This window comes from Microcaecilia unicolor, chromosome 2, assembly GCF_901765095.1.
Source record: "Microcaecilia unicolor chromosome 2, aMicUni1.1, whole genome shotgun sequence".
In the NCBI taxonomy this organism is placed as follows: Eukaryota; Metazoa; Chordata; class Amphibia; order Gymnophiona; family Siphonopidae; genus Microcaecilia; species Microcaecilia unicolor.
The window spans coordinates 391185923-391213400 of NC_044032.1; the positions used below are offsets into that span (position 1 = coordinate 391185923).

The 27478-nt window shown below is 42.2% G+C and overlaps 1 protein-coding gene across 1 annotated transcript in view; it reads left to right on the top strand.

The window, feature by feature from the left end:
* The window catches only part of RASGEF1B (RasGEF domain family member 1B), a 71162-nt gene that overhangs the window by 25523 nt on the left and 18161 nt on the right, over window positions 1-27478 (top strand). The window contains exons 4-10 of the mRNA XM_030190585.1: window positions 3155-3367; window positions 5033-5107; window positions 6434-6529; window positions 6661-6763; window positions 7817-7896; window positions 11072-11167; window positions 22985-23080. Of these exons, the coding sequence (XP_030046445.1) occupies window positions 3155-3367; window positions 5033-5107; window positions 6434-6529; window positions 6661-6763; window positions 7817-7896; window positions 11072-11167; window positions 22985-23080 (759 nt within the window). The remainder of the gene's footprint in view (window positions 1-3154; window positions 3368-5032; window positions 5108-6433; window positions 6530-6660; window positions 6764-7816; window positions 7897-11071; window positions 11168-22984; window positions 23081-27478) is intronic.

Consider the following 27478-nt stretch of genomic DNA (forward strand, 5'->3'; position numbering starts at 1 on the left):
TTTACTCTCCATGCCATGCCCCTGAGGGAAAAAATATCTGAAAAATACAGTAATGCATGGTTTATCAGGCAATCTACCGCAAAACCCCAAATCAGTCGTGTGCCAGCATTCACACACCCCGCAGTTACACCAGCTTTAGACCTGGTGTAACTTTTGGGTGGTTAAATGTATCAAAGGCACATGTAACTTGCAGTGTTCTGTAAATTATGCTTGTAAGTGTGAGCCCCAACCAGGCCCCTCCCAGGCTCCGCCCATGTGCACGCCTCTTGGAGTTATGAATTATGCCCCTGGCTTTTAGGCACCTTGCTAGCATTTATGCCAGTGGCTGCCAAACCTGGTCCTGTAGACACCCCAGCCAGTCAGATTTTCAATATATCCACAATGAATATTCATGAGCGAGATTTGCATGCACTGCCTCCACTGCATGCAAATCTCTCTCATGAATATGGGTGTAGCTTTTATTAAATTACCTCCAAAATGTGCTACTGGCTTTTCGCCCTACCTTCTTTTGCTACTGGCAAGCAAAGAAATGTGCTCATACGTTTTCCAGATATGAGAATAGTTCAGTAGTTTTTTATGTAAAGAACTGTTTGAAGTGAAAGATTGCAATCACAGTCCCACAAATGACTAAACCTCCTCCTGTTCTTACAGTAAATCACAAATTCCTGTGTTTCTTTATGAAATATATTAATTGCCAAGCACTAATGCCAGCTCAAAGGCTAGTTAGGCACATAGCTTTCATTCATTCATTCATTTCACTTTCTGTACTATCCTTACTTACTGGCAGACCAAGGCAGTGAACAGGCTGAAAAATTACAAATGTTTAGTGGGAAAGGAACTACAATTTGAATAAGAAAGACAGCTCATGCACTCAAAGTCAAGTTAGAAGGAGAATTAGAAGGGAGGTAGTTAGGTAGGTAAGTGGGTCGTCATGGATGAAGAAGGAAGGAAAAGGAAGGAAACAAGGGGAAACAAGAGCAAACCCTGACAGATAGACAACACCCCTCTATGAAGAGCCAAAAGCAAGGGTAAAAAGCTTGGTTTTCAAAGCAATTTTAAATTGTTTCAGGGATGATTCTGTTTGTGTAGCTAGTGCATTGTGTTCCGGAAAAATGGTGAAACGAAAAAGAAAGCTCTGTGCCTGGTGGATTCAAGAATAGTCTATTTTGAGCCAGGGAGAACCAGATGACAATCATTTAGGGACCGAAGAACACGAGATGGAGAACAGAGGATTGTTAAAGAAGATAAGTATTGAGGTAAACCTACCCGAAACGCCTTAAAAAAGAGGAGTAATGATTTATAAATAATGCGTTGTTCGACTTGAAGCTAGTGGTGACTTTGAAGAAGAGGAGAAACGTGATCAGAGCAGTGGGCATGACATAGGAGTTTTGTAGCAGTGTTTTTAAGTGTTTGCAACTTCTTTAGATGAAGATGAGGACAACCAAGATACATAATATTACAATAATCTAACCTACTTAATCTAACCTGCTAGTATTCTAGAACTATGAGTTCTAGGTACGCTCCTGACCATCGAAGTCCCTCCCAGGTTCATGTCCCCCACCTCTCTTTGCAGTTGCACACTATCAACCCGATATTCAAAACCATTTAATCGGCCAGGAACAACACCTGGCTGGTTAAATGGTACTTAACCAGCTAGCCACTGGTATTCAGTGGGAGATAGCTGGCTGTCTCCTGCTAAATATTCCCGGTTGGTGCTTATCAGATAGCTGGTTGTATCACACGATATAACCAGCTATCCACCAATTTTCAGTGTGTTGCTGGCTAAGTTTGGTGGCCAGATCTGGCCACGTCAATAGCAGGTCTTTCTTCGGGCGCTATGAACTTAACAGGCCACCACTAAAAATCAACTTAGCCAGCTGTGTTCTTAGCGACCAAAAATAAATTGGATATTCAGTGCTGGTCACTGGAAACAGCCTGGCATTGAATTTATGGCATCACCGCTGACCATGGGAGTTAGCAGGGTTAATCCAGCTGTCTGAATATCAGGCCCTATGGATTTTGTATAGACTTTATAGATTCCCAACTAAGGGCAGTTATATGCTTAACTGCTAATTAGTGCCAATTAGCAGCTACTAACACCAATTATAACCAATAATTGGTGGTTAATGCCAATTAGCAATGAATTATTAAATTAGGATCTGCACATAAACTGACACATCTATAACTTTTGCAAGCTAAGTGTAAAATTGTGTAAGCAATTTATAGAATTAGGGTGATATGTTGACACCGATTGCCCTCTCAAAAGATTCAGCGCCAGTCACCATCCAGATCCGGATTTACTTCAGCTGTGGCTGCTGGTCTTTAAAAATTTGTTGACTGATGCAGAACGTTGCTGTGAAGTTACTTTTTCATGCTACGAAATGTGACCATGTGACTCCATTGTATAAAAACTGAACACTGCTTACCAGTGGAATATTGTATTACCTATAAAATTTTGCTTCTGGTATTCAAACGTTTTCACACAAAGTTGCCTGGATTCTTGTTACCTTTGCTTGCAGTCTTATGTGCCTGGACGCTCTCTCCTCTCTAGGCAACAATCACTGTTGTCTGTCCCTTCATTGCATACAATTCCATCTTTTACATTTCGAAAAGTGATGTTTTGGTGTGGTGGGACCATCACTTTGGAACAGCTTACCCATCTTTTTGCGTACCGAGATCTCTTTCTCTTCATTTAAGGTTATGCTTAAAACTCATCTCTTCCGATTAACTTTCGGTCTTCCGTTGTTTTTTTGCTCTGACCTTAGGATACTGTGAGACACAGCAGGACTGTTTGTTTGCCTCTGCCTGCATCTGTTCATATTTGCTTATCTATATTTGCTTGGTTGCTGTTTTATTTTATGTGTGCTGCTATATTTGTTTATATTGTAAAATTTAAAAAATGCAATGTACTGTGCTGTATGTGAAATTTTACATAGCTTGACAGCTTCAGCCTTAGGTAATCAATCAAATAAATGTAACCCTTGAACCCTTGATTGCCCCGGCCGAATGTGGGCATGTTGTTAATTTTTTACTATCTTTTGCTGGTGGTAATGGGGGTGGGGTGGAATGAATTAAAACCCCATATGTCATTAAAGCTGCTAAAAACTACTGGTGCTCTTTTGCATTTAGGAAATAACCATTTCTTCTGACACAGGTGTATAGAAAGAACATACAGCAGATCATCCAGAATCTACTCCGCAAACTTGCAGCCCTCAGGCAGTATGAAGAATTACTTGCAAGAATCAACGCCCAGGTCACGGATAGACTCACTGTCCTGAAGATGAAGCCACAGTCCATCCAGAGGGACATCATCACAGTCTGCAATGATCCCTATACATTAGCCCAGCAGCTTACCCACATAGAGCTGGTAAGTGATGTCTTTGTTCATTTTCTCACCAGAAGTCTCATTTTTGTTCAGAATTTGCTCACCTCCCTTGTATAGATATGTTCCATCAAGAAAAATGTTTCTTTACAGTCAGTGGCTAGGCACAGGATGCAAATGTATCAGTTCTGAAAGGAACTGCACATCACAGCTTCTGATTCAAGGAGTGAGTGTCGTGACTGTGGCTTATTCCTGGGAGTGTGGAACAAGGATCCTATCTTTGAGATCTGACGGGTAATTCTTACTGATCTGACTCGGTCACTGTTGGATGCTGGTTTCAGTGGGCCTTATGTCTGACCTAGTGTATCAGGTGTTGGGCTAGATAGGAGAGGGAGATTTAAAAGGGAAGAATGCATACATAGGTGGTTGTGCTTGAAGGTTCATTGCTCTGTCGTCCAGTAGAGGCTTGTTCTGAAGCAGTTTTAAAATCAAAGAAGCAGGAGAAAAGTTCTGTTTCCTCCCCCAAAGAAGAATTTACAGATGCTTCTCAAAACTATATTAATTCAAACGGTGAAAAATTGGCGTTCAGAGATGACAAAATCCATATGTAACAAAAAATGAAGAAGCAGATATTCCGCTGTAATCTCAATCTTAAACACCATCAAATGTGAAATCTTCACAGCTCTCAGCTTCACATGGAGATCATTCGGGGTTTGAGTAGCTCCTTTCATCCATCATCATCCAATCATCCAACGGGTCTCATAATGTCAACAATTATGAAACACGGCCTGTGTTGAGACCTGTTGGATGATTGGATGAAGATGGATGAAAGGAGCTACTCAAACCCCGAATGATCTCCATGTGAAGCTGAGAGCTGTGAAGATTTCACATCTGATGGTGTTTAAGATTGAGATTACAGCGGAATATCTGCTTCTTCATTTTTTGTTACATATGGATTTTGTCATCTCTGAACGCCAATTTTTCACCGTTTGAATTTCTACTGACTGATTAGTGAATTATAAACCTGGGATATAAACAAGAAGAATTAAGTGGACTGCCTGTGGTATGACACTTATTGTGGACTATCTGGGACTAATTAGATTCTGGGACATATATAATTTAGTTTAGATGATATCTGGTTTAATATTTAAACGAAGTGGCATGTGAGATTTGATAGGTTTGAATGAGGATATGATCTATATATATAAAAGGCAAGACCAACGTTCTATGAAGCCTCCAGCCGGAAGTGTGAAGCGCCAGAGATATCCGGTTTCCCCATGAGTGAAGGAAAACAGCACAGCATGAAATCTCACACAGTGAAGGACTCAGAGGGGGGAGGGGAGAGAGATGCCCTCACTCTCTGTAACAAAAACACAGAACAGCAGGAAACAACACTGAAGGACTGGACTCGGAGGGGGAGGGGGAAGGGGAGGGAGAGAGGGCAGAGGACAGGGACACACACACACACACTCCCACATGCACACTCTGAAGAAAACCTTGCTAGCCCCCGTTTCATTTGCATCAGAAACGGGGCTTTTTTACTAGTATTTAATAAATATTGAAAAAAGAAGATATGCAATTTGTTTAAAGTATATATAATTAGTTGGTTAAATATGTTCATGATATGGTATGACTAATTATAGCCAATTGTAACCCTTGTATGAATAATAAAAACTATATTAATGGTATCTTTTAAAACAAAAAAAACAGGACAGACTTACTTACATTGGACCAGAAGAATTTGTCCAGGCTTTTGCGCAGAAGGATCCAATGGACAATGACAAGGTGAATGAAGGCATTTATTGAAAGATGGAGTGGGAGGAATGTGCAAACTGGACTCAGGTTTTATTTTTCTGATTTAAAGGACTACTGCACAGCATTTTAATGCATTGTATTACAGTTCTGTTCCCAACACACTGTGGGGGAAATTCTATAAATCGCACTGAAAAATGGGTACCAGAAAAGATCGACACTAAGCTAACTATTAAATTCTGCAGTATTCTATGAATTGTGCATGTGACTTTGTGTTTACCAAGGTGCACCGAAAAGTGGCCTGCACTGGTGTAAATGCGTATATTGGACGTGCACAGGTTCATTTTTCAGCGCACCTGCAAAAAAGATGCTTTTTTTGGCCTAAAATGGACGTGCGGCAAAATGAAAATTGGCGCGCGTCCATTTTGGGCCTGAGACTTTACTGCCACCCATTGACTTAGTGATAAGGTCTCGCTCGTTAACCGGATGGTAATCATCAGTGCACGTAGAATGCCGATTACTGCTTGATTAGTGCCACGCGGTAGAAAATAAAAAATATTTTCAGATGCGTGTATCGGACAAAACATGGAATTATTTTTTTTTATTACATTTGTACCCCGCGCTTTCCCACTCATGGCAGGCTCAATGTGGCGGGCAATGGAGGGTTAAGTGACTTGCCCAGAGTCACAAGATGCTGCCTGTGCCGGGAATCAAACTCAGTTCCTCAGTTCCCCAGGACCAAAGTCCACCACCCTAACCACTAGGCCACTCCTCCACTGGGGCTTGTGGTAGCCGGGTGGAAATTCCAAATTGACGTGTGTTGGATGTGTGTAGGTGCCCATGCGCCTTAGTAAAAGGACCCCTAAGGGGGTAAATCCACTGTTTGGTTCTGGACACTTTTTTTCTTAGAGGTGGAATTTTTCCACTCCATGCTAAGAGTAAGTAAAGAAACTATGATAGAGGGAGTCCAAAGCACATCAAAGGAACACCAAACCCAAAAGTACAAAGGGCCTTCAAGGTTAGGGCATCAGCTCAGAAGTTTATCGATCATACCCCATTTGTAAGACCCCTGTCGCCATGCGATTTCGCTGAAACACAGACAGTGTCGGGTCTGATCAATAAACTTCTGAGTTGACACCCTAACCTTGAAGGCCCTTTGTACTTTTGGGTTTGGTATTTTAATGGCAAATGAGTGACAGTTTAAAATACAGTGTAGCACATTTTCCAAGAGACAGAGCAGCACCGAACTGTATATTATGTGTGCTTCTGTCCCTAGCTAGTATACTAATGATGTAAATTAAAATACAACAAAACAAAATGAAACTAAATGGTGTTTTCCTCTCCCCTTGCTTTTTTCAGAGTTGCTATGGAGATCGACGGAAGACCCGTAACCTAGAGGCCTACGTGGAATGGTTCAACCGCCTCAGCTATTTAGTTGCTACAGAAATATGCATGGTAAGACCATGACATTGACCTTTTGTCATAAGCATCAAATCTCAGTAGTATTTGCTCTGTCTTTGTGAGTCACTGGGAGGGAAAAGTATCTCAAGCACTGTCAAATCTTCAACTGTATATATCCTCTACAGCCTGTGAAGAAGAAGCACAGAGCAAGGATCATTGAGTATTTCATTGATGTGGCACGGGAATGTTTTAACATTGGCAACTTTAACTCCTTAATGGCCATTATTTGTGAGTATCTCGCTACCTTTTTTTGCTTATACAAGGCTAAGACAGACACTGGTAATAGTTTACTTGGTCATGAAATTGTCATGGAAAACTTTGTGTGGATTTATTTACTTGCCTTAGGGAGGGCATTTATTTGGTTAAGATAGCCTGACTGGAAATCACCTTCCTCACATGTAGGTAAAGTATGTGCTGCTCCCTTGGGAGATAATTGTATGAAGCTTTATCTGTGTATAAAAGGCTTTTTAAAAATTGCGCCAAAGATATTCAGTCACTAACCAAATTTGACTCTCAAAATGTACAAGATATATTTGTTTATTTATTTATATATATTTATGGTACACTTGTATCCCACATTTTCCTAGGTTGGCTGCCACCCGGGGCGAATCGCCACTGCGCACCCCCCCCCCCCGGGTGCAGCACGACCCCCCCGGTGCATTAAGCCCCCCTGACGCAATGACACCCCCCTCCCAGGCGCATCAAGCCCCCCCCCCCCCGGGTACATTCTTGGCTGCTGGAGGGTGCAGAGAGCAGCCACGCGCCTGTCGGCTCCACTATTCTTAATATTGCAATGGTTACTTTCTAACAAACTCCCACTAAGTCCGAAAAAACTAAGGCCCCAATGATCAAAGGTAAACACGGATACTAGAGGTCATTAGCGTCATACTAGCACCTGCATTTACCAGTGCAGAATGATCAGAAGGGTCTAGCGCAGCAAACAATGAGCACATCAGGCCTTTAGCACAGATAGTATGCAAATTTAGTCAAGCTCATTTAAATGAGGTCATTTTTTATTCGTCCCCAATGATCAGAAAAGAGCACCCGAAACAAAACTGCCTTACTGCTGCAATTTTACTGCACGGCCATTTACTGACCCCCATTTTAAAAAGCCCCTTTTCCCAAGCCATGGTAAGAAATGGCCCAATGTCATGCATCCACAGTACTGCAGGCCACTTTTTACCGCAGCTTAGTAAAAGGACCCCTTAGGGAGGCATTCAGTTGGGAGTATCTATCCTGTTGTGTGTCTTCATTTGTGATTTTTCTTTTCATGTCTTAAAGCTGGTTTGAACATGAGTCCTGTCTCTCGGCTAAAGAAAACATGGGCAAAAGTCAAGACGGCCAAGTTTGACATTCTTGAGGTATGTATTACAGTTAAAACAGGACAGCATGTACACGGTTACATGTCAACTTTCTGCCTAAGCGCTATTTTGTATATACACATCTATGCAAGGGGGTGTACAAATAGGCAAATCCTGAATGGAATGTACACTTATGGGTGTACCTTATAGAATGCTATAAAGTATCCGCCGGATTCTATATATCGCGCCTAGCATGCTGTGCTGAAATCCAAGCATATTCTATAACAACATACATAACTTAATTGGCTTAAGAAGCCAATCAGCATTTTTAACAGCACTTAACAGCAATAATGAACACTAATTGGCAATAATCAGAATTTACACGCAAAACCTACTAAGCGTATTCTGCAATGCACTGCACCTAAATTTTAATGCACGTCGGCAAAAAGGGCGTGGTTATGGGTAGGGAAACAGGCATTTCATGGGAGTTCCGAAATTTACATGCACTGTTATAGAATATGCCCCTCTGCACCTAAATCTACACACCGGTATTTACACCACGCTTCCCTTGGTGTAAATGGATATGCATAGTTCTAGGCACTGGGATAGCAACTAAGCATATTCTATATACCTTGCCTAAATCTAGGTGCCACTTCTAGAATACGCTTAGGTGGAAATTTATTCCGCACAGATTTTTCAGGAGCCATATACAGAGTCTAGCCCTATGCACATATCTCCAGCATTTTGTCACTTGAAATTGCACCAGCTCTATGGTTGGTGAAAGTGCTTATGTCTAAATTACAGGCACATATTTTCAGCTGTTAGGCTAGTATTCTACAAAGGAAAGAAGGCATCTATCACAGAATTGTCCTTGCACATTTAGGGCCCTGTTTACTAAGGTGCATTAGTGTTTTTAGCATGCCTACACTTAGTGCGCACGCTAACCATGTAGGCACCTAGGCATGTACATGGTTAACGCGCATACATGGTTAACACACGTTAAAAGTGTTAAGGCGCCTTTAACAGTGCTTAGTAAACAGGGCCCTTATTTATTGGATTCATTCTGAATAAAATGCACACAACTACTATTATGGCCATGCCCCTTCTTTTTAAAATCCTTTCTTGAGTTCTTGATGGATTCACGATCTTCATATCTCAGTGTGATGTCTACTTGGGGTTCTGCTAAGGAGTGGCATGGCAAACTCCTCTTATTGACCTATAAGTGCATTCACTCTGCAGCTCCTCAGTACCTCTCCACTCTCATCTTTCCCTACATTCCTCCCAGGGAACTCTGTTCACTGGGTAAATCTCTCTTATCTGCACCCTTCGCCTCCACTACTAACTCCAGACTCCGTTCCTTTTATCTTGCTGCACTATATGCCTGGAATAGACTTCCTGAGCCGGTACGTCAAGCTCCATCTCTGACTGTCTTCAAATCTAAGCTAAAAGCCCACCTTTTTGATGCTGCTTTTAACTCCTAACCCTTATTCACTTGTTCAGAACCCTTATTTTATCATCCTCACTTTGATAGTCCCTTATCTCTTATTTGGCCTGTTTGTCTGTCTCTTCATGTTCAAGTGTACAGCGCTGCGTACGTCTAGTAGCACTATAGAAATGATAAGTAGTAGTAGTTTTCTTGATTTTCTTGAATTCATACATAGGGCTCGAGTTTCTAATGCCCTATCATGTTATTGCACATTATTAGCAACTAAGTCCCACTGCTTAAAATGAGTCTTGTGATAAGAAGCATTAGCATGTACTAATATGGTAGCACACATTAGCTACTCTAGCTGATCATGGGAAAGGCCAAGCAAATGGAGCTTTCAAACACATAAAACGCCAACGGCTTTTCTGGTTCAAAATGAAAATAAGAGTTAAGAAAAACTAGTTGAAGGGTTTGGCTTTAACATGGAAGGTGAACTGACCACAGAACTCTGTTAGTGCTGCTGTTGAGCACTCGATGATGCAACAGGAACTGGTCCAGTGCATTGCTTGTATACTGCCATGCCAGTGTAGCCCCTGTTCTGTGTATGATTCGTTAGCATGCATTTGGTTCAGTAATGTGCCTTTAACAATTTAGTGTACATTAACCTAAGAGTTAATGCATTCTAGGTTGATTAATGTACATTTAAAAAAAAAAAGGGTTTATTTAGATAAATCAGAAATGTCTGAAAATGAGGGGAGAAGTCCCAAATATTTTTCTGGGCACATTTCTATACAAAGGACTTCCCATTTTATGGATCTTTGTCCCACAAACTGTCTGAAAAACCTGGCATGAATTCTGAAGTGGGAGAAAGGGATTCTCTACATCAAACAAGTGTATGGTAACAGGTTCAGTTGCAGTAATTACGCAGGAAAGTCCGTGAATGGTGATGGAGCCCTATGAAGTCATGTTTGTTTGTTTTTTTTTTAGCTAGAAGCCCACAAGAGCAGAAGAAAGCTGCTAGGCCAAAAAAATAAACAATGAACCATTGCAGTCAAACCAGGGTTTCCATCTAGGCACGTCATTAGGAAAGAACGATGAACACTGAGGACTTTCTCAGTAGTTGTACCTCAGTTGTAGAACTCTGCTGATGAAAACAAATCTTTTGGCATTTCAGAAGAAACTAAAGGGTTGCGTAAGTTGTTTCCTGCCACTGATGATAATATTTTGGGTGTGAAGTGACAGCACAGTTCCCTCAGAGAGTGGGCTGGAGATGGTTTTCTATATTTTTGTGTTTTGAGTTTGATGTTTCATTTTGTTTGACGTTTATTTTTTATATATTGCTGCTAATGTTAATTTTTTATTGTATATTTATTTATGTGTTGCATTTCATGTGGTTGGTTGTAAACCCCTTTGGACAACCTATTGGAAATGGAATGTGGTATATAAACATTTTTTATCATTAATTAATTAATTAATTAACAACTATAACTCATGGCAATGCACATTTACATAGCAAATAAATCTCTGGTTAATGTGGCTTAAGAAAATACCAAAATTTGCAACCCAGTTCTTAAATATAATGAAAATTCTTTACCGGTTTGATTAGTACTAATTTAATTTTTGCGCTGATAAACCGTATAATGAGATCTGTACAGATCTGTGCTGAATTTAAGTTCTCCTCTACAGTCCTAAAGCACACAGCAGATTGTAGCCTATGCTGTGCAAGTAACATTGTAGATATCATGCAGGGTTTACAGCTTTTCACAGGCCCAGCTGACTCTTGTTTCTCTTATTTTTTGTTTCCTCTAGCATCAGATGGATCCTTCCAGCAATTTTTATAATTACCGCACAGCTCTGCGTGGGGCAGCTCAGAGATCCCTGACAGCTCACAGCAACAGAGAGAAGGTACATGTACCAATGGCTTAGTGAGTAGGGAACAATGAGATGTGCCCTTATTGTCTGAGCTCCCAAGGAGCCTGTATTGTTTCCAATAGGGATTTGCACAGAGCTGCAGGCTCATGTTAATATGGGAATGGAGTAAACAAAACAAAATGGATGACTCCCTAATGGGGATGATTAGAAGCGCCGGATCTCCAGCCCTCCCTGAACCTGGTGTGGGGGGGGACCAGAGGTCCAGCGGACCTCCAGCCCCCCTGTCGTTGGGGGGGGGGGGGGGGTTGGTTGGTCGCCCACTAGGCCACCAGGGACCCTTTGCTGGGGGAGTTAGGGGGGGCTGGAGACCCACCGGATCTCCAGCCCTCCCTGAACCTGGGTGGGGGGATCGTCTGGGGACCGGAGATGTGGGTACAGTAGGTTTTGGAGGGCTCACATTTACCACCACAAGTTTAACAGGTAGGGGGGGATGGGCCCGGGTCCACCAGCCTGATATGCACTGCAATACCCACTAAAACTGCTCCAGGGACCTGCATACTGCTGTCAAGGAGCTGGGTATGATATTTGAGGCTGGCATAGAGGCTGGCAAAAATACTAAATTTTTTTTAAGGTGGGAGGGGGTTAGTGACCACTGGGGGAGTAAGGGGGAGGTCATCCTCGATTCCCTCAGGTGGTCATCTGGTCATTTAGGGCACATTTTTGTGGCTTGGTCGTAAAAAAAAAGGACCAAGTAAAGTCATCCAAGTGTTCGTCAGGGACGCCCTTCTTTTTTCCATTATCGGCCGAGGATGCCCATGTGTTAAGCACGCCCCAGTCCCGCCTTCGCTATGCTTCCGACATGCCCCCATGAACTTTGATCCTCCCCGTGACAGAAAGCAGTTGAGGACGCCCAAAATTGGCTTTCGATTATGCCAATTTGGGCGACCGTGGGAGAAGGACGCCCATCTCCCGATTTGTGTGGAAAGATGGGCGCCCTTCTCTTTCAAAAATAAGCCTGAATGCTTCCTCTTTACTGTTCAGTTTTTCCTTTCACCTATGTGTGCTTCCAGATGACCTGGCAGTTTTCATAGACTTGGTTATTCTTCTATGCTACCCTCCAATTCTACTCATATCGAGAGTTCTACCCAGGTTTCAGAGTTATCAAAGCTCCATGTAGTACTTATTAACTGGGACAAAAGTAATTATCTTTCCTCAAGAACCTGGCAGTTCTATCTCTTAGCAGGCTTCTCTGATTTCCAACGTTAATAACTTAATAACTTACCACGGAGGCCATCATCTACATGCCCTCTCTTCATTGCTCACTGCGTATTATCGTTTAGACTACAGTACCCTTAAGTCAAGTTATGCTGACCAATATAGCTTTATTTTTATGAGCTAACAGCTCCCACATTTGACTTTGTGGGCTCCACACTAGCAATGGGCATCTGTTTGCAATGATATGGGAAATGTCAAAGACATATTCCCATGTCATTGTGTGTCATCAAATGAAAATAAGCAGAAAAACCATGAAAATTAATGTTTTATCATTTGCCAATAAGATTGTGTACTCTTTCAAGATAGTGTAAACTATTTGCAAAGCAGGCACCCACTGGGCACGCATAAATTATTGCACATATGCAAACCAATGTGCGTGCACACATAGCGTTGGATTCTGTAAATGGCACCCTCACAGTTAGGTGCTGTTATGATCTGTGCTGATAGTGTTCCAAGTTTATTCAAATTTCGTACCCCACCTTACGGTAAACCTTCAGGGCGGTTTACAATCTAATACAGGGGAAAGAGGGAAAAAATATTACTAAGGCAAGTTGAGATACAAAAGGATAGGAGGGGTAGAACTACAAATGTGACAGTAAAGAGGGTGTGGTTGAATGATAGGTTAACTGTACTGTCTGGCCAGCCCCAAGCGGCAGCCCTGTAAGAAAAGCATCTGCAAAAAGATAGGTTTTAAGATCAGTCGTGAAATTTGCCACTGGGGGTTGTAATCTTAATGAGTTGGGGAGGGCATTCCATAATCGTGGGCCTTGAACTGAGAAGATGTGTACATGGACTATTATGCGGTAACTAGGAACGATGAGTTGGTTCTGTTGAGCGGATCTAAGGGTTCTATTAGGACAATAAGGAGTGAGAAGACGAGAAGGGTAAAGTGGTTCATTTGAAGACAAAGTTTTAAAGACAAGTAGTAGGATTTTATAAGTAATTCGATGTGTCAAAGGTAAGCAAAGTGACCTTTACAGAATACTAGCTTAGTGCACATTTCGCACCTAACGTTGGGCACAAGCACTCATGCCTGCCAAAAGCCAGTGTAAATACTCACACCCAATTGGTGGCAGTTAGGCATGCAAATTCAGATATTCTATAACATGGTATCCCTGATCTGCCCATGCTCCTCCCATAGCCATGCCCTATTTTGAGTTCTGCACTATGAAATTTAGGGGCACATGTTATTGAATAGGGCGCAGAGAAGATCCATCTGTAAGCCCTAATCACTGCCAATTACATGCTTGTTAACACTGATTATTGGTTATTAGCACTTAATTGGTCAATTAGTTTATGTACAGATCTGGAATGCATACCCAAATCTGGATGTCCAACTTTGGGCAATCTCCACAGAATCTGGGGGATAGTGCACACTCTTTACACATAGAGTTCCCTTGGCTCACTCTACGACTTTGTTCTGGTGACAAAAAAAAGAATAGCTAAATAAAACCAACATTCCCAGAAACAACATGAAAAATGATATACAACAAATTTTTCTGGCTGCCCATCCCTACTGCCCACAAGGAGACTCACAAGGAGAAGGCAGTGAAGACTAAGCAGCCTAAGCTTATGAATAACCCACTAGTGTGTCTGACTTAATCCTGTTTGTCGATGGAAAAAGCAATGTTGCTTACCTGTAACTGGTGTTTTCTGTAAATAACAGGAATGATAAACACACAATCCCATCCGTCTCTCTGAGGTGGTAGAACTGTAGGTGTAGAACCAACCGAGGAGATGAGGAGACTACTATACCGTACACATTCTCAAAACTTTATCCCAAGTTCTAAACTCTAGAAAAGTAGTTTGGTCCTGGCACTGTTGGATGATGTCATCCACTTGTGTGCCTTATAAACTCTGCTGTCTATGGAAAACACCTGTTATAGGAAACCAACATTGTTTTCTCGTCAAGTGATAAGTGACAAGTTGAGGGATTACCAAGTAGAGGAGTAGCCTAATGGTTAGTGCAGTGGTCTGAAAACCAGGAGAACTGGAATCAATTTCCACTGCGGCTCCTTGTGACCCTGGGCAAGTCACTTAACTCTCCATTGCACCAGGTACAAAATAAGTTACCTGTACATAGTATGTAAACCACTTTGATTGTAACCACACACAAAAAAAGCCAGTATATCAAATCCCATGCCCTTTCCCCTACCATCTTTTCTTGAACATTACAAAGCGTGATCTGAAATCCTATGTCCATTTCCCTCTTTCTCCCCCACCAACTTCATTCTTTTTGGTATTCCTTTTTCTTTTCATGGTTCACTTTTTATGCTCAGGATCATTCTAGATGTATCACCTTTGTGTAAGCCACAAATTGATAGGGATGTGCGTTCAGTTTTATTTAGCCCAAATTATTTTCAAGTGTCATTAATAGCAAGAATTTGTTTGGAAAGCATATGTACTTTTTTTGAAAGGGTGCACACTACTAATGATACCAAAAAATGTAAGAAAAAAAAATGAAAATTCCTATAAATAACATGGGAAATAATATCAAATAAACATTTTTGGGCTGCACTGCCCCACAAATTGATGCTGTACTGATGTCTTCCTTCTTTGTTCTCTGCAGAATTTACTCCGTCTTTCCCAGCTGCCTAGTTTAAATCTTTGGTTCTCACGGTTTGTGAACTCCAAGCTTGATTATTGTAATTTATTTTATCCAGTTGGCTGCTGTTAAATTCCTAACTGGCACTCACCATTTTAATCACGTTACCCCCTTGATGATTTCCTTTCACTGACTCCCAATCACCACCTTCATTAAATTTAGAATTCTCATTTTGGTCCATTGTGCTTTTTATTGAAAGCTCTCACATTACCTAGCTAGTGTAACCATTCCTTATAATCCTTCTGGCAATCCTTTCTTCCTCACAGGCATACTTATTACTCTTCATTATTTATAAAAATGTCTATACTGCTTTCCCATTCCAGTTGGTCATTCAAAGTGGTTTAGAACCAATCACATCAAATACAGCACAAATACTAAATGTAGAATAAATTAACTCTACAAACTAAAAAAAATCAAACATCAAACCACAAGACAATCATAGAAAACCCTCTCCCACTCAGTCTCAGAGGGAATTATGCTGTCACTTCACTCTCAAAATAATATCAGTGGAAGGAAACAGCCTTCCCAAACCTTTCGATTCTTCCTAGATGCCAAAAGATTTATTTATCCGGGTACTGTGGTACAACCTCTGGGAAAGCCCTTAATCTCTATAGTCTCATCCCCCTCCTTCTTGCTTTCCTCTTGACATCTCTCACAAATTTACATTTCACTGTCTTGAGCCCTCTCTGTGGAACTCTGTGTCCCAGTTTGTCTGCCAAGAACCCCCTGTAGCCCCTGGAAGTTCTTTAAATGCTGGCTGCCTCCAGTTGAATTAGGCCTCGATATTTGTTGCAACTACCGAGAGTATTCAATGGCGGTATCCAGACAACTACCCAGTTAACTTAGATCGGTCTTTCTGTTGTCCTGTGTTAACTGGGTAGCTATGTGGGTATTGACGCTGACCATTGGTGGTGCCCAAATACTCTTGGCTCTGTCACAACCAGATAGTGCTACAGCAATGTGTCTGGATATTCAACAATACTGTCTGGGTAAAATGCTGCTGAATATCCGAGCTGGACTTGGTGAGGGGAAGTTATTCGGATCGGAGCCACCCCTATTTGCTAAGACTAAAGTCCATTTAAGATCCAAATGTTGCTTCTGTAGAGGTTTTGCCTTTGGCTCTATTTTCTTGTATTGACCTTGTGCAACCTTTAATAATATAGGGTAAGAGCCTCCTATGTGATGTCCTATATAGGATCAACTTTAATAGTATAAGAACTTCAGTTTTCAAACACCTGACTGGCTTCATCAGAGGAAGATCTCCCATCATATTTGTGGGAACATGCTCTCATTTCATAGTTAATGCTTGTGGCATTATGTAATGAAAACGTGAAGTTGTTCCCACAAATATGACGGGAGATCCTCCGATGAAGCCGGTCAGGCGAAACAGGTGCCTGTTAGGATCTTCTTAAAGATAAGTGTCATGTTGATGCATCATTGAAGTTCATGCCAGCAATGAAGAAATGATGAAGTTCTATGAAAATATTAAAGAATAAAAAACGAAAAATAGAAGATAACAACTTAAAATAAAGGGTGATTCAATAGGTTTTTTGGTCCAATGACTGATGTTTGGCTCATGATATTAAAAAGGCCACATTTATGACATGGCAACATTATCATGTAGCATTTTCTGAAGTCTTTTTTTTAACCTATAATAATTATTATTAATATTAGCATTTGTATAGCGCTACAGACGCACACAGTGCTGAGCACCTGATACAAAGAGACAGTCCCTGCTCAAAAGAGCTTACAATCTAAATAATACAGACAGACAAGACAGTTACGGGTGAGGGAAGTAAAGGGTGAGAAGGGAGGAAGGGACAAGGGGAGGGCAGTTGTGGCTAGGAGCTAAAAGCAGCAGTGAAAAGGTGGGTTTTCAGCATAGATTTGAAAACAGGTAGAGATGGAGCTAGACATATAGGTCCAGGAAGTCTATTCCAGGCATAAGGTGCCGCAACAGAAAAGGAGCGAAGCTTGGAGTTAGCAGTGGAAGAGAAGGAGGATGACAAGAGAGACTTGACCAGTGAGCGGAGTTCACAGGGAGGAATGTAGAGAGAGATGAGAGCGGAGAGGTAATGGGGGGCTGCAGAGTGGATGCATTTAGAGGTCAGTATGAGAAGTTTAAACTGAATGCGGAAGCGGACAGGGAGCCAGTGAAGTGACTTGAGGAGCGGGCTAGTGTGGGTATAACGATTCTGGTGGAAAACAAGTTGTGCCGCAGAATTTTGGACAGATTGGAGAGGAGAGAGGTGGCTGAGCGGAAGATCAGTGAGAAGTAAATTGCAATAGTCCAAGCGAGAGGCGACAAGGGTGTGGATAAGGGTTCTGGCAGCGTGTTCAGAAAGGAAGGGGCGAATTTTGCTAATATTGTAGATAAAGAAGCGACAGGTTTTGGCGATCTCTTGAATATGGGCAGAGAAGGAGAGAGAGGAATCAAAGATGACTTCAAGGTTACGAGCCGAGGAGACAGGGAAGGATGCGAGAGCCATTAACAGAGATAGAGAAAGGGGGAAGAGGGGAGGTGGGTTTAGGGGGAAAAATGAGAAGATAATAAAAAATAAAAACATAAAAAAATTCTTGGGTGATATTAGAAGTGTTTGAAAATTGGAAGTTCTTATACTATTATAGTTGACACTATTGTAAACAGAATAACTTTGGAACTATAGGCATTTAAATGTGAGTAGTCCTACAGTATAGGATCAAAACATACCAGATGTACAGTGTCGCAAAAAAACCAGCAACAAAAGCCTTGTACAACACGCTTGGCAATTTTTGAAGCTTGGCAGCAATTTTTTCATGCACTTGAAAACTATTCCCCAGTTGTAAGTCCCACTTCTTGCAGTGTATTTCTGAATGAATTATTCAGAATAAAGATGCAGAGTTGACTTTCAGAAAAGGGCAGGTGAATTCATTAGGGAAATTTAGTATGCCAGGGAAGGAGCCTAACTCTTAAATCATGTATTATTCTAACATACTGCAATAAAGCAAGTTAGCTTTGGTGTGTTATTCTGTTGTAGGTGTCTACAAGGTGACAGCAATTCTCCTCTTCTCTTTTTTCACTGAGGCATTTTAAATAAATTTTGGCATTGTTTCTAGAGCTCATCTCAGAAGAACCTAAAGTTATAATGTGCTCTCTAAATGAATATTTAATACATTCAATTCTGCAGTCAGTCCCCTGTTACAGAAGAAATTCTTCCAATGCACAACAGAACGTGTCACTAGCAGACTTATCATGATCAAAAATCTTGTTCTCGCTGGCTCTCAGCCTTCTCATCTCTTTCTCAGAAATCTCAAACTGCAGACATGAGAAATTTGGGCCCGATATTCGGGCTGTGGCAGTTAGCTGGGCTGCCTCCCATGTTCAGGGCTGAGCCTGGATATTCAATGCCGTGCCATTTCCAGTGAATATCCAGGTGTTTTTTCGCCGGTTTAAATTTAACTGGCCAAGCCGATATTCAGTGCTGGCCGGTTAAATTTTAAACCGGCCAAGGATATTCCAGCTATTTTGGTGGCCTAATTTGGCCGCCAAACAACCGGTGATACACTGAATATCAATGGATAGCCGATTATATCGCACAATATAACCAGTTGTCCGCTAAGCACTAACTGGCAATACTCAGCGGGAGTTAACCGGCTATCTCCTGCTGAATATTGCTGGATAGCCAGTTAAGTGCCATTTAATTGTCCAGGAGCTCTTCCTGGCTGGTTAAATGGTTTTAAATATTGGGAGGTTTGAGTATTCACTTCCTATCTGCCACTTAGAAGAAGGTCAGCTTGTGCAATAGGGTTGCTTCAACCCATGGGTGTAGTTTGGGAGGGGCAAGGGGGACAGTGCCCCCCCCAAATGAGCTGCCACCCCATCCTCCAATCCCCGAGCCACAGGCAGCTTCTGCAAGAAAGCAGCACGCACGCTGCTTTAGACCTGACCCCAGAATCCTTTCTTTCTCTTTCAACTTCCTGTTCCCGTGCAGGTGGGAAGCTGTAAGAAAGAGAAGGGCCTCCAGGGCAGGTCTAAAGCAGCGTGCGTGCTTCTTTCGCTGAGGCTGCCGGTAACTTGGGGGATTGGAAGACGGGGGAGGGTGATACTGGGCGCCACTGGAAGACTCTGGGGGGGGCAGCGGCGAAGGGGAGGAGTGGCGTTCAACCACTTCTCTTCAAACCTGGATATTTTAGAGCTGACTAGTATGTTTTATAGGACAGGTATGTCTAGTGACTTGGTAATAGTATTAGCAATGCCACAGCCCTCACTGCATGCAAATCTCTTTCATGAATATTTATTGTGCATATCCTGAAAACCTGACTGGCTGGGGTGCCTCCAGGACCAGGTTTGGGAACCACTGTGTTAGGAGGTGGAAACTAGGCGGATCATGGAGAATGGGTGTAACTAGCGTACTACAATTAGTAATCATCACTTATGCAGTTAGCACAGGTTCACTGAGCATCTCCTCAGTAAGACGCACTAAGTGCATCCATGCTAATTGCAACCAGTTTTCAGTGCGGTAATTGCAGGGAACAGGCTCCCAACAATTACTGCACAGCATTTGCATTTACCCCTGAATTCTATAAAAGTCATTAAAAATTGCACATGCAAATTTGGGCACATGCCCAATATGCACTTACATTTAATTGAATAATGAGCTAATTAGCACCGATAATTAGTTTAGCAAACATTTATGGGCACTACTTAGACTTAATTAAAATATATGTACATAAATTTAGACACAAATTCAAAAAGGGGGCATGGAAATGGGAGGGTCATGGGCGGAATGAGGGCGTTCCTAAACTGTATATAAGTACATAAGTATTGCCACACTCTGGGGTGAGCGCTGTCTATAGAATAACATGAGGCGCCGAATTCCACGCCCAACTGTGGGTATGAGAACTTACACCATCTAAAACCAGGTGTAAATGCTGCTGTGCAAGTTGGGGCACATCTGTGGTATTCTATCATACTGCGTGCAATTTTCTGGAATGACTCTGGCCTGCCCATGCCTCTCCCCTGGGAACACCCCTTTGCAGTTGCATGCAGATTCACTTAGGCGCTATTCTACAACTGAAGGCATAAGTGTATTTCTGCGCTGTTTGAGCCCTGCTTTGGTGCCAACTGAAACATGGTGCAAATCCTTGCACCTAAATTAGGTGCTGATCCCTTTTATTTTATAATTATGCATGTAAATTTTAGGAACGCCTCGATCTGCCCATGATCCTCCCATTTCTGCGCTCCTTTTTTGGACTCCTATAAAACTTAGACGTGGATCCGGTACCTAAATTTATATGCATACATTTAAATGTAATCTAATTAGTGCAATAATTGCTTGTTAACAAGCTAATTATCAGAGCTAATTAGCTCATTATTCAGTTAAATTGCACAAGCTAATTGGTTGCATGCCCAAATCTGCCCAACAATTTTTAGCACTTTGTATAGAATTCAGGAGTTAGTGGTGGCTGATAAACAGGTAAGTCCCTTTCAATACTGGGCCTTTTTTTTTTTTTTTTTGCTTAATGTATTGTAAACATACCTTGAATAACCAAAAGTGTTTCTTGCATTGTGCGCAATGTCAAAAAAAAAAACCTTCCTAACTAAAGTCTTACATATAAAATTTGAGTTAGTGCAGATGCTCCCTGCAATTTTCCTTCTCGCAATATTTCTGGCAAGGTGCATTCATGAAAAACTTCCATACAGTTCTGCATCCTGAAATGGGTCAGATTTGATAACTTTGTCCTTTTGCCAGGGGCATTATTTTCTGAAGCGCCAAACACAGCATGAAGCTCTTTTCATCTTAGAGCCTCCTGTGTCTTCCATGATTAAGCTCGCCCTTATTTTATCGACATGTCTTCTGTTTTTGTGTGTGCCTACGACAAAAAAAAAAATCTCTGGTACCTGTCTTGTTAACATAACCCACTGCTGGGTGACAATCATTGATCTGTTGTAATATTGTTGAAAGTCTGAATACAGAAAAGTAAAATAAGTTCAGTTCACACCAGCCGTCGTTTTGCAATTTTTCCATCACTTCTGCCTAAGTGAAACTGAGTAATTGCACTCTGGCAACATCAATTTCAGGTCTGTGGACACCAGCCAAAAAACGTGCTGCCCTAAATCCAGTTAGAGGCGGGTTGTTAAATAATTCATTAAGCTCTTGTAATATTTTATCAGTTTGGCGGCCTTAATAAACTAGATGTCAGTTCTGCAGGAATATATAGGTGTATACATATATTTTTAACACTGAGATTGGAAAATGCAAAACACTTTGCTTGTATTCTGCTTTTCTTTATTTTTTGTTTTCAGATAAAGGGGCCCTTTTACTAAGCCATGCTAAAAAGTGGCTGCATGGGTTTTCCATACACTGCGGCCACTTTTAGCACGGCAGTAAAATGGCCATGTTTTGGGGGTTTTAATGGTCAAGTGATAATTTCCCCGTTAGCGCATGGCCATTACTACTGGGAGCCCTTACTGCCACCTACTTAGGAGGTGGTAATGGCTCATGCACTACTCTCGTGCTAATCAGGTAGCACGCAGTAATGTGCCCACACTACCCAATTAGCACAGGCATGCCTACTGTCCACCCCCAGATACGCCTCCTGCAGCAAAAAATTACAAATATTTTTTACCGCAGAAGAAGCACATACTGCTGGCCAAACTACTGCGGGATGCCTCAGTACATCCCACGATCAGGGCCGCTGAGAGGGGGGCAGGGGGGACAAATTTCCCCGGGCCTGGGCCTCCAAGGGGGGCCCGGCACCGCAGTCCCCTCCACCCGCCCCCCTCCATTCAACACTGCACCGGGCCGCCCTGAATTCAAATCATAGCGCCTCACCTCATCCTCGCTCCGTGTGAAAGAAGCGCAGCAGCGGCAGTCTGCAGATTGCCTCCTTTCGGGCCTTCCCTCCCTGTGTTCCGCCCTCACGCAAGTTATGTCTAAGCGTGGCAAAATGGAGTTGCTGTCCGACTACTGCATGCCTCTTGCGGTAATTTCATTTTTGGCGCGCGTCTGAAACATGCATCTGAAAAATATTTTTTTATGTTCGGGCAAGCGTAATGGACACGTGCCAAGTGGCATTCGACGTGCGTAGGTCATTACCGCCCGAATTCTTTACTACTAGGTCAATGGCTGGCGGTAAGGTCTCAGACCCAAAATGGACATACAGCAATTTTCATTTTGCCGCACATCCATTTTTTTTCAAAAAAGAGGGCATTTTTTGTAGGCGCGCTGAAAAATAATTCTGCGTGCGCCCAAAACACGTGTCTACACTACTGAAGGCCATTTTTCAGCGCACCTTAGTAAAAGGACCCCTTAATGTGGCTCTTAAATTTTACTTCTTTCAGCTACATTTCATGTCCTCTGGTTCTATAGTTCTTCCATCTTTGGAAAAGGTTTGTTTGTTCTTTAATACCTTTCAAGTATTTAAATGTATGTGTCATATCTTCTCTGTCCCTCCTCTCCTCTAGGATATACATATTCAGGTCTCAGGGATGCACTGCATTCAGTTTTTAATGTAGTAATTATATTGTTGGTGAAAAGTGGCCTGTGAATTCAAAGGTTGGAGTCTAATGCTCTCGGCTCTATCTTCAATACAGGTACTGCAAATTAAACATAATGGAGGGAATGATCATAAGTGCACTCACGGGTGCCATCCCATAGGTTCTATTACCATACAATGTGCAACAATAAGCAAAGCACCTTCATTGCTGCCTTAACAAAATTGCCCAAGAGATTGTGCCAAGTTTCTTTCTGGATGAATTTTCAATTGGAAACATTCTGATGGTTTTTAAATTGCATGATCAGCATTCTTTTTTCTTCAATAAAAACAAAAAAAGAGGGGGTAACCTGCACAGAGCAGCAGTTACAGCACGACCACCTTACTGGGCAGACTAGATGTGTCATACTGGAGTTTTGTCTGTCATCTGTTGTTATGTTACTAAGTTATTATGTTACGTTGAATATTAAATACAGACTGTTCTCTCTCTTTAGATTGTGATACCCTTCTGCAGTCTCTTCATCAAGGACATTTACTTCTTCAACGAGGGTTGTGCCAATCGCCTTCCAAATGGCCATGTCAATTTTGGAGTAAGTAGAGCTCTCAACAGCACCATGAGATTCAACATACGAAGCATGTTTCTCACACAGGGCCTATGTACCACGAGTCAGTTCTATAAGCGGTTGCCTCCCGGTGCTCTGAGAATGCACGGTGGAACGTACTCAATATTAATGCATATAAGCATCCAGATTCCAGTATAGAATGCTAGCATAACCTGGTATCGGAACGTGTAACATTTACATGTTCACAGTTACACCACCTATAGAACTGGCATAACTACAGTCATCAAATGCAATAAGGAAGCGTAATTAACACTAATCTATAAGTCACACATAAGTGGGCACCCTGCCCATGCCTCACCCATGTATATATCCCCTTGAATTTATATGTTACTGCAAGGGGCGTGTAAATATGGGTGCCCAGTTCCAGAGCTGTCCTTCAGATCTCTGTTAAAATGTGTGTGCTTGTGGGTTCATCACATTTCTTCACACACTCGTATTAGAAACTGCAATAGTTCTGGGAGTAAGAAGGCAATGAGCAGCCGTGCACTCTGTATCATAGTGCGTCTTCCCCCTGGGTCTGTAGGAAGCTGTTAGCAAGTTGATTCAGCATGGGGGGAAGGTTGTGTCCTTGGTCTCACTTCAAGCACCTCCCTCTGGTTCCAATGTACCCCTGCTTTGGCCCAGATCCCTCAACCAAAACATCTGATTTCTCTCCCTCACACAACCTCTCGGTGTATTGTTTCCGATGACTGACAGGGTTTCTCTTAGCTCTTCCCAGCCCCAGCATTATCAAATGGTACCAGTAGGCAACGCTGCTTACCTCCACCCACATGCAGGGTAGTTCAATAAAGGGCCACCTAGATTTAGGTGCCTAGAAGTTGTCTGTATGGATTCTATTCTGTAAAGGAAAGTAAGCACCTGCTTTCCTTATAGAATGCTAGCAGAGACAGAGGGGTATATATGAGCATGTGCAGTGAGGTGTCAGCACTTATGCCAGCCATCAAGCTGCTGTAAATGCTCATACCTAGATTCAGGAGATATGCATGTAATTTATAGTACTCTATAATGAGCAGATGATCAAAAGCCCTGCGCTGTTCCAAAACTAGCGCTGGAACAGCGCATGGCTTTATTGCTCTATGATCAGAGATAACAGCATACAAATTTAAGCATGCTATTATCTCTGATCATAGGGAAAAAGTGCGGGAGGATTGTGCCTCAGCATGCGCTCAGGCACAATACTCCTGCACTTGTTTTACTGGTCCGGGCTGTCAAAAGTCCAGACCTGTCAAACATAGGGGCTGGAGGTCTGTAGGACCCCCAGACCCCCATGCAATGCAAAGCCCTGGGGAGAAACTGGAAGACAGAGAAGAGATGATGGACAGGGAAAGAATATGGACAATGGGATGCAATACTGGGAAAGGGGTGAGAGAAGGATATAGAGGGAGATTGCTGGAAAAGGGATGAGAGGAGCAGAGCTGGAAAAGGAACACAGAGGGGCAATGCTGGACACAGGAGGAGAGATAGGAACACAGCAGTGGTGCTGGACAGGACAAGACAGGGACTTTGAGAGAGCTGATGCTGAATTTGGGTGGGGGGGGGAGGATAATGACAGAGAAACAGAAGTGAGATGCTGGACAGGATGGATAGAGATGCAGAGGTAAGATGAATGTGGACATGGAAAGAGAAGAAATGTCAAAAGGACAGGAGATCCTGCAAAGATGGGGGGGGGGGGGGGGGGGGGGGGAGGGAAAAAAAAGCAGAAAAGAGGATACAAAAATAAAATGCTCAGACAACAAAGGTAGAAAGAAATATTTTATTTCCTTTATTTATTTATTGTAATCTGTCCGCTTTTGAAAATGTGCATCTCTGATATCTTGCATTTCAGTTTCTAGTTCTGTATGTTTGCTGTGTATGCACAGTGTGACTTCTTGAGGTTCCAGTTCAGTTTTTTTTTTAAACTTTAATTTACAAACTAACTAGTTCAGTTTTTTGCCTTCATATCTCTATTACTGATCTGTGGTCCCTTATTTCATATTTGTTGTCTGTGTTTTACATGTGTGATGAGGGTGCAGTATTTGGCTAGCATGAACTTTCTATATAGACATCTTGTATCAGTCTGTTTTCTCATTAGATGGTGCATTGGTGTTTTAGGGTCTGGTATAATATTTACAGTGCTGCCTTTTCACAGATAAGGTTACTGTTATTCTTTGAGTCCTGGAAGTTAATACTGTTACGATGTGTTAAGGTTCTGAGTGCATTTATACACAAGTTTGCGCATAGTGTTTTGCAGTGGAGAGATTGTCTGTTGGCCTTATTGAGATGACATCAAAACATTAAAATAATTAAAAATAACATCAAACAGGGTTTTAGAACATTTTGCAGGATCTGATGTGTGTTGAGGTAGTTGTCTTAGAACAGACTTTTGTCTAATTAGGGTCAAATTATGAGACACTGACTCTTGAGGGATCTTTAAATACAGTTAAATTATTTCTATAGATGTCTCATGTTGTTTAGTGTTGGTAAGTACTTGAAATAATTGAGTTTAAAACATGCAATAATACAGAAATCCATTTTTGGTTCACATGAAGGCATTACTTGTCAGTAAAAGTAGGCAGCAGTCCTTCTTCAGTCCTCAGGTCCTTCACCACAATACTCAATATATACCTCAAATGCACCACAAGAACAACCTCACTGATTGGCCTTCAATCTCATTGTTTGAGATGAACCAACCTTGGCATCTCTGCACTCTGGTCTTGAATCTAACTCCCCTCTCCTCTCCTCTCCTCTCCTCCCCTCGCCTGATCTAGCAGCTTCCTTACCCCTCACCCCTCCCTATCCCCTGCCAACTCCCAGCAATAAAAAGATGTTATAAAGGTTTGAAGTTGCTGTGTAGGCCAGACAGTTGATGGCTCTGCCAGTCCCGCCCCTTGTGATGCAGATTTACTATTTCTGAAGGGCAGAACCAGCAGTCATCAACATGGCCTAGACAAGCGCTCTGTGTCTTTATGCCACATTTTTTTTTTTTGGATGGAAGTGTCTTGGCTGGCATGGAGCTAAGGAACCTGCACCTCTGAACTCAAGTGGTGATAGGGGTGAGGGAGAGAGCCTCCGCAAAAGTTTGCCCAGGGCCCCATAGGTGGATCAAGTGGCCCCGGGGTAAAAGGAGGTAAATCAAAACTAAAAGAGATGAGAAAGACTGGAAACAGAGTTGAGGGAGACATAAACCGGGGGGGCGGGGAGGGGGGAATGTAAGGGCATGACCCCCCCCCCCCCCCCCCCCCCCCCCCACATCAGCAGCCACTACAGCTGTGAACAGGGGCTAAAATTTCAAGTGCTTTGAGTGCAGACTGACTCCTGGCATTAGGATTTAGTTCACAGTACAACAATGATTTGAGAAATTACTCCCATGCAGTTTTAATGTTTTGCACATTTATGCTTTTCAAATTTCATGTATTTGCTTTTGTGCTAAATAGAGGACATCTTCCCCATATTATGGATTTAGGGATATATTTTAAAAGGATCTAGATGCTTAGATTAAAGAATTTCTCAGTTTGAAAACTGACCAGGGCTGAATGGCTAAATATAATGACATAGTTTCATTAGGAAACTTAATGTTGCCATTCGATAAAGTGGATAGCTCCACAGGCATTTCTAGAGTCAGAGAGGACCTAGCTAGCTAGCTGGGAGTTCCCCTTTTCTGCCCTCAAAAGCTCCAATTCTCCTTGAATCTTTCACTGCACTCCTGGACCTGGCACTTGAAGAAGCTACTGCCACCCACAGCACCCAGTAAAGGAAAACTCCCATGAACATCCAAGTGGTAAGCCTCTGGGTCCCCCCAGCTTTTACCATTGCCCCAGAATCTCCACTTACAATTCTGAAGGGTCCCTGCCTTCATCAGTAGGATGGACATGAGAGACTTCTGCCAGCATTGCTGCTTCCTGCTGAAAGATACTATAAACCATGATACATGCAAGTGGGCTGCTCTATCCCTTCTGCCAGTGAAGACAGGGACCATTCAAATTTATAAATTCAGATTACCGATGACGTGGTGAAGCATAGGGGCCCTGATGTCCAAGTCAGAGTGTGCCCATGTGTACACTCACCTTCAAACTATGCACCATCACATTTAGACACCATTTTATAAAACAGTGCATAGCCGGAATATTCAGCAAAAAAAAAACAAAGAAAGAAGAAATGTCTCCTCGAATGGAACGAGCCAAAGAGCAAACAAGAAGTGGAGTCAATCAGCACAGATAGGAACCAGATGATTCTTTGTTAAAATCAGCAACTGTAAAGTCAGGCGGACCCGACACAGCTGTGTTTCAGCATAAACATATGCATCAGGGATCAAAGCAATATCTAAAAATAATAGAGTAAAAATAGGGAATCACATAAAAAGCTTCAAAACACCAGAAAATATTTATT